General features: G+C 53.1%; 2 protein-coding genes across 2 annotated transcripts; one reads left to right on the forward strand and one right to left on the reverse strand.

Annotated features, from left to right (window-relative positions):
• Positions 1 to 2,063: 2,063 nt before the first annotated feature.
• Positions 2,064 to 2,588, reverse strand: AURANDRAFT_30369 (hypothetical protein; the record flags this gene model as incomplete). Its single annotated transcript, XM_009041336.1, has 1 exon — positions 2,064 to 2,588. A coding segment is annotated over one exon (525 nt), but the record flags the coding sequence as incomplete, so codon positions are not given.
• A 1,337-nt stretch (positions 2,589 to 3,925) lies between these two features.
• Positions 3,926 to 7,621, forward strand: AURANDRAFT_72185 (hypothetical protein; the record flags this gene model as incomplete). The annotated part of the gene is made up of 14 exons (XM_009041327.1): positions 3,926 to 4,006; positions 4,055 to 4,159; positions 4,211 to 4,288; positions 4,352 to 4,526; positions 4,583 to 4,762; positions 4,839 to 5,414; positions 5,515 to 5,672; positions 5,722 to 5,925; positions 6,018 to 6,208; positions 6,288 to 6,389; positions 6,444 to 6,489; positions 6,542 to 6,810; positions 6,861 to 7,311; positions 7,370 to 7,621. 13 exons carry the CDS (start codon positions 3,938 to 3,940, stop codon positions 6,895 to 6,897), a joined length of 2,190 nt encoding a protein of 729 aa, XP_009039575.1.
• Between the last annotated feature and the right edge of the window lie 239 nt (positions 7,622 to 7,860).

The following is a 7,860-nucleotide window of genomic DNA, read 5'->3' on the forward strand; positions in this document are numbered from 1 at the left end:
GGGCCGCGGCTGGATTTGAATCTGCAGGAGCGGCGGTACCGCCTGGCGTCAATAGCATCGTAGAAGAGAGCAAAGGTAACGTTGCTGGGTTTAATTGCAGACTGACCAGGGTGCAGAGCAGCTTTCATGAACGCCCTATCAATCTGTGTGAGGTCGAAGAATGCGAGGGTCCCAGCGGTCACAAGAGGCACAAAAAATTTGGACCCCCTCGAAATTCTGGAGGCATTCTTTATAAGATCGAAGGTGAGGTTGGTCGCCTGCCAGTCTTCGGGCCACTTTGGAAGGTAATAGATGCGGAGAGGGCAATCCCCAGCATCGCCGTCAAGGCGCTCAAGACGTGCGTCGAGGAGTACAACAGGTCGCTTCTCGTCTCTCTTGACAACACTGTCAAGGTCGGCGCGTTTTATCTTGAGGAGGATAACAGCATCATTACGCAGATAGTTTGTGGCGCGGAGAGCGGCCCGCTTTCCAGTCTCCCCGATGTGTGGCATCGCAGAGGTTGCTTGCTCGTCCAGGTTGGTCCTGGTGCCGTCGACAGAGCGACTCCTGGCCTTAAGGGCAGGAAGTGAGGCCTTGAGAAGCAAGTCTTCGCTGGGAGCCCTTGGCTGTGCAGCCGTGTCAATAGCCCTAGACATGAGATGAAGCGATGTCTCGGCCATAATTGAAGTGGGTTGGGTGGCGTCAACAAACGCATCCTCGATGGTAAGAATATACACGCTGGGATCTCGCTCAAGGACGAGCCGAGGTACAAGCGCCGCTCGCGTCTTTCCGCGATGCTTGAAATCTTCGTAAGTCACTCGCGTTGACACGAAACGACCCGCAGCGAGGGCCGATGAGCGGAGTCGGATGCCGTGGTCGAATCCGAGGAGGGCTGCGAGGTCTGGCAGGCAACGGTCTCGTTCGATGAAATGACTGCTGCGAGCACTAAGCGAGTCGGTCCCGCTGCCAAAGTCAGTGACAGGTATATCTATCATGAGCGGTGCTGAGAGGCCAACCGCACTAGCGACGAGGTTTAGAGCGATATCCTCGCAGTTGCTTAGGGCATCAACGTAAGCATAGACACCCGGGTCCAGGAGGCACTGATAAACAAAGAGTAGCCAGGTCGGCGCAAAGACAAATTTGGTCAGGGCCAGTGAGTATCTCCGGAAGCCGTGCATGCGGAAGCTCTGATCATGTTCAAAGTAGCCCATGATGCTTGCTGCGCCTGGCGGAGCATCCGCGGTGTCTAGAAGCTGATGCGACCGTACAAAGGGTGACGAAAGCCGCTCAGGGTGTTGTCTTGCGACCGCAAATGCGAACGCTAGATCATCGAGGGACACTAAAATATCATCGTCACAGATCAGGACCTGCCTTGTCGATACATCAAAGATAGGAAATCGGTTATTAAGTGAGTTCTCAGTTTGCCAAAAGGTTGTTACTGACACGTTGTGACCGTCGCCGGCCTTTATGACACGCCGAGGTGCGGGAGATGTAGGTGGCGGCGTCTCTGGATCATGCCAGACTATTGCGATGCGTTGCACGTAAGAAGAATTTGCGTAATGTGAAACCAGCTCGTCGATCGGGATGCGTTCTCCCTTGAACGTCGACAAAACTACTGTAACCCTGGAGTCGGATTTCTTGAAGGCTCCGCTCTTGAACCGCGGCGCCAGGGCTTCGCAAGCCAGTTTCCGGCAGCTTGGGGCGTGCGACGCATTTCGGCACATCTCGATGCCACAGAGAGTCTTAGGCTGCAAGTCATCGTGTACAGGCAGCCTCATCCGCCGACCGATGCATGCCGCTTGAGCGGCGGCCTCATCTGCAGCACGCAGCCACTGGAGAAAGAGGCGGGGGTCATAGAAACGTTCCCAGGCCCTTAGCCCACCAGCGCCCCCAAAAATCCACGGCTTCACCTCGCCGGAGAAATGAATAACAGTGAGTTCAGGGGAGGAATCACGAAAGCGCCACTTTCCATAGATGGAGTTCGCAAGCCACGTCGCAAAGTTGTACTTTGCATCCAAGCTTTGCCAGGGAGTATCGCCGGGAGATGGAGCATCGCCTGCGTGGAATAGTGCGTCTCCGGGATGGGCCTCGAAGTAAGAGTTCAGAAAACCCTGATCACCCTCATTGTACGAAAAAGTTGCGCCCGCCGCAGTCACGAGCCGTTTGTGTACGCCGCTGTCTGGCGCAAGCACGATTAAACCCGCGTTGAACACTCTAGGATATATGTCTGCAACAGCTGCTGTCCGTGATGCCTTTGTGAAAAGTGAGTCGAGCGACCCAAGAACCAAAATATCACTGTCCAATAGTATTACTCGATCAAAACTTACGAGAGACCACGCTCGCAATTTCGTATAGCGGCAGCTCCGCTTCACCCCCCGATCCACCTCAGCCTGTCGCACCTTGAAGGGGTACGGCACCGTGTTTGTGCGCATCGCGGCCACCTGCCCCGGTAAAATCCGATCGACTACACCTTTGACCTCCATACTCACTGCGGGAGAAAGCATCACAACAATTTGAGCAGATGTGCCAGACTGGAGTAGTGATGTCACCAGTACCATCGCCGGTAGGGTCGACGCGTCATCACACATCAGCGTTGCGAATGCCGTCATCTGGGGCGCTAGGTTCGTGCTTCTAACGTCCTGCAGTACACCAGCTGAAATCGTTGTGTTCGCTCCTGCCATCGTTGATGTGAGTCGTGGATTCGACATTGACTTCGCCACTCGTTGTCTCACTGATGGTTGCTCGTTTCCAATTCGAGACGACCACGAGAGGAGCATGGCCAGCATGCCTAGATAAACCACCAAGAAACATGCCATGAATGGCATCATTGCAGTAATGCTAACTTTAATGATTAACCGCCTTTTGCAGGTACAATATGTTTCAGTCCACTTACCAGCCGCTGCACAATTAGGTGCTCCAGCACGTCGAGCTCTACGACCCGACGCAGGAGAACCTGGAGCGCAGTCGACAGGGAAGGTCTCTCACACGGGCGCTCTCCGTAATACGCGAGCCTTTCGTAATGTTATTAGTACCGGTTACGAGAACCTAGATGGGACTCCGGACCTGCAGGAGCCCCATCTAGCCGCCTCAGTTCACAGCAAAGCACAGGCCGCACTAGACCCTCGGGAGCGCGCGCCCGAGTCGACCGATCGCGCGGTCTTCTGAAGTCGAGGGGTCCTAGCTTCTTCAATGTAAGCTTGGTTTTTTTTCGCGCTAGTGTAGGAATGATACAAGATATGCATCCAGCGCAGCTGCGCAGCGACGCGGTACACAGGACGCCAAGGACACTTCCCCCCAACGGCCTCTCCAGCCCCGTCAACGGCCTCCCAACGGATAGTCCCCAGGGGCAAGTCCGGCCTCAACGTGGCCAGAGATACCTATCGCTAGCTGCACCACGCGATGGGGCAGCCTCCTACTCTGCGCCGAGGGGGCGCTGATCAGCGTCGCAGACGACACTTACGTACAGGTCCGCGAGCTCAGTTCGGGGGCAGCCCGTCAAAACGACGTTTCTGGGCAGTTCAAGCGCCACGGCGGTCGGTCCCGGGCCCTGGCAGTCCCACTGGCAGGGCGCCCGTGTGCTGCATTTTGGGCGCTCCTCTTCGCTTTCCTACGGGCGCTTTGGGTTTTGTTGAACTAAAACCAACATCAACCTGACATATGCATAAGGCGGAAATTCCGCCCCCACGGTGGGTGCCTGCGTCTGTATCTCCGTTCCGTCAGGGGCGTCGCGGGGGTGTCGCGTGGGTCAGGGGCGTCGCGGGGGTGTCGCGTGGCTTTTTCCGGAGCAATTTCGGCTCGGCGGGCCGCGGGTAGGCCATTTCTTGCGTCCTGGCCCTCTGCATGAAAAGGGGCGCCGCATCAAAAGGGGCCGAAGGTGCCATACATAGCTCGAGGGGTCAAAATTAACCCCGAACTGCTTTACCCAGATACAACAGCTTGGCTTCCCCAACATTTTGCAATGCAATTTCTAGGCTTGAAGAAGAGGGGTGCCATCAAAACTGTGGTCAAGGAAGATTTCGAGAAAGTTGTAAGTTATATTGACGGTACTTCCACATTGCCAGTCTGTGTGTTTCAGCTGGTTCCAAAGACCCCCGAGGAAGCTGTTCGCCTTCGAAAAATCTTATCGCGTAACTATCTTTTTAGCGAGCTCGCCACGGGACAGCTCGACAATGTTGTCGAGGTTTGCCTGAGTTTCGAATTTGTTAAGCTAGCAACTTCTCTCATCTCACAGGTCATGAAGCCGCTGAAGTTCAGTGCAAATCAAGATGTGATCCGCCAGGGGGATATTGGAAAACACTTATACGTCCTAGTGAACGGTCACTGCCAGGTCGCACTCAATCGATTGCCATCCAATCTAGGCGTCGCCTCGCAGGTTTTGGTCGACGGCAAACTCTTGGCTGAATATTTTGAGACTGGGTGCTTTGGCGAGCTTGCGCTGGTCTACAACGCCCCGCGCGCGGCGACTGTTCGTACCACAGAGGAAAGTGACCTTTACAGTCTCGATGTTGGGTCATTTCGCCATGTGCTTCGTGAACAAGCAGGCGCCCGCATTCACCAGTGACCGATTAGGCTTCGAGATTCTTGGTCCGACCGTAACTCGCAGGCGAGCGCGCTCACCTAGCGTGTGTCAAAAAAGTACCACTTTTGAAGACGCTGGACTCTCGGAAGCTGACAGCTTTGGTCAAATCACTCGAGCTCATCAAATTCAAAGATGGTGCCAAGATTATACGACAAGGCGACGAGGGGGATGCCTTCTATATAATTGAGACAGGATCGGTCGTGTGTTACACTACTACTTTTTCTGCCTCAAAGGCAGCTGGCGTTCAGCAAAACTGCCTACTCCTTACTTTTGAGCTCAGGTACTCGCGTCAACACCAGGGGGGAACAAGAAGAGCTCGCAACGCTCACAGCTCCTGACTGCTTTGGGGAAATGGCGCTGATGGACAATTCACCAAGGCACGCCACTGTAGTAGCTAAAGATGAGGTGCACTGCCTTACGCTCGACCGTGCGCACTTTGTGAAGCTTCTCGGCCCTCTCAAAAGCATTTTACAAGCACATTCGTGCCTCCATGTTTTGCGTTCCATTGAACTTTTTTCAGAACTGACAGACGCGGAGTTGGATTCAATCGTGAATGCAATGCACTCTGAGAAGTTTAGTCGTGGCGCTCCGATAATCAGAGAAGGCAAGAAAGGAACCACATTTTATGTTATTCAAACGGGCAGCGCAGAGGTGAGTAAAGACGGGGTGACTATTGGGCAGCTCCAATCGGGAGACTACTTCGGCGAGCGTTCGCTCATTGATGGTTCCCCGCGGAGTGCTTCCGTGTTCGCAACAGAAGATGTTGTTTGCTACACCCTGGAGCGCAAAAAATTTGAATCCTTGCTAATCAACACAGCTGGAACAGCGGGGAAATTCGAAGAGGAGATGAAGCGACGTCAGAAAATTACAAGGTCAAAAAATATGGGTGGAACTCCAATCGGCATCAAAGCAGTGATGAAATTAACATCCCCTCCCCAATAATCTGAGTCTCGCAGGAACTGAAAGTGGTTTATTGCTACCGCCATTCGAGGAACTTACGGTATGCCGCTTACTTGGCCAAGGTACCTTTGGCCGGGTAAAGCTCGTGGAACACACGCGAACGGCGAGCGTGTCACAACCTAACCCGGGCGTCGGTCAAGCAACTATTCTAATAGTAATACGGTCCGGCTAGGTACACACTCAAATGTATGTCAAAGGTACAGGTTGTAAAACAGCAACAAGAGAAGAACGTGATTGCAGAGCGTGACCTCCTTTATGAGTGTGCATCCACCTTTGTGTTGAAGTTACATATGACGTACCAAAGTACAGATGAGCTTTTCTTGTTAATGGAGCTCATCCAAGGAGGTGAACTTTGGCAGTACATCTATGAGAAGAAGCATTTACTGTCACGCACTTCGCTTGGTGGAGTGGCAAAAGCTTCAGCGCAGTTCTATGCTGCGACGCAACAGTGTATCAATCAAACCCAGAGATTATTTGGAAGGGCAACATATTGATGCAGGCGTGTGTGACGTCTGCTCTACATTACGTTCACAACAAGGGTGTTGCATATCGTGATCTAAAACCAGAGAACTTGTTGATGGACTCTGCCGGTTACATAAAAATGATTGACTTTGGGTTTGCAAAAAGAATTCCTTACAAAAAAAAAGGGAAAGAAATGTTACAGACATTCACGCTTTGTGGTACACCAGAGTCATATCGTGCTTTGTCCCTTTGGGGCTCACGGTGTCCTTTGCATGTGGCAAGCATGCTATCAAGACTTCCACCTTAGGTACATCGCCCCTGAAATCCTTCTATCTAAAGGACACGACAAAGGCGTAGATTGTTGGGCCTTGGGCTGCCTCATATATGAGCTACTCTGCGGGCGTACCCCGTCAGCTCCAGTGTGGGCACAACTTCAAAAGGACAGCCCTTCTCATTGAATCAGGTTTGTCCACGATGATCAGCAGCAGATATTTCGTGCGATTGTCCAGGTTTAAGAAACATATGTGGCAGACTTATCTGCTCAATGTAGTTGAAAATTAGGCCAACTCAAAGCTTCGATTTCCCTCAGAGATGGATGCAGATGCTCAAATGCTCATCAAGGGCATGCTCGAGGTAAACCCCGCGCGGCGCCTAGGGAACCTGAAAGACGGCCTCTCTGCCGTGCCGGGTTCAGTGTGGTACCAGGCCACCAAATTTGAGTGGGCGGCACTTTCCGCACGAACTGCGAAAGCGCCATACCTACCACCCGTCAAAGACGAAAAAGACACTTCAAACATCGACTCGATGGACGATGACGATAGCGTTCTAAAGTCTATCCAGTGCACACTCGTGGATTTTAGCTAGTCCAAATCAAGTGCAGGTATCGTGGAAATCAAGACATTTTCTTCCAATTTTGATTGTCTCTTTGATCTATCAATTCAATCGTGATTGACCTCCCCTCCTTCAAAGATATGTTGTTGTGGCTGCCACGCGTCATGGCTCCCTGGGTGCTAAGAGATTTCTTTCTTCAGTCCCATGGCCCCGAATTTACTCGGGTGGCAGTGCGCGAAACAGAGACGGCCTCTCCCGAGTGTGCAGACACAGTCGAATCCGGCTTGTGCCGGCCCATCCCGGTGTGCTGGCAAACCGGGCGGCCCGCGGAAGCGCGCTTGTTCAGTTTGGAGCTACAATGACAGCGGCTAGAGCTTCGCACGCAGCAACTGCCAGTCTCGTTGGCGCGGGGAAGGGGGTCGTGGAACACAGCAAAACGCGGGAACTACGCCGTATTGGGCCGACACGGAGTGGCCTTGAATGCCAACAGTAGTACGATAGTACCAACCACGGAGTAGAGTGTATTTCCTCTATATCCACTCTAGTTCCTCTCGCCAGGTGGCTGCGCCATCCAAGCGCGGTCCGCCGGCCTTCCTTCTGGCATTACTTGATTTAATTTGGGCCCAGCCCCCCTTCGAGGGGAGAGTTTACCTTGCTTCCTTTAGCCTCGGGCTAGTGGGAGATACGAAGCTGCGCGACTGCGGACTGGTTGTCGCAGTAGACGCGGCTCAGGTAGGGATGGAGAGGCCGCTGGGGGGAAGTGCCCCTGGCGTCCTGTGGTCCGTCGGCCTTCATTCTGGCATTACTTAACTTTATTGCGCTCACCCCCCCTTCGGGGGAGGAGGTTACCTGGCTTCCTTTAGCCTCAGGCATAAGCAAAACTGACCCCTGGCGGAATAAACTTCACTGAGCTCGATGAACTTTGGGATACGAATGGCTGCGAGCGCATAGCCAACATTGAAGAAGAAGCAGACTTTAGAACGAATGGCTCGCACCGTTTATTATGCATAGGTTGGGCAATTATAATCACTAGGCTCATTTCCTACATG

This window comes from Aureococcus anophagefferens, assembly GCF_000186865.1.
Source record: "Aureococcus anophagefferens unplaced genomic scaffold AURANscaffold_20, whole genome shotgun sequence".
Taxonomy (NCBI): domain Eukaryota; class Pelagophyceae; order Pelagomonadales; family Pelagomonadaceae; genus Aureococcus; species Aureococcus anophagefferens.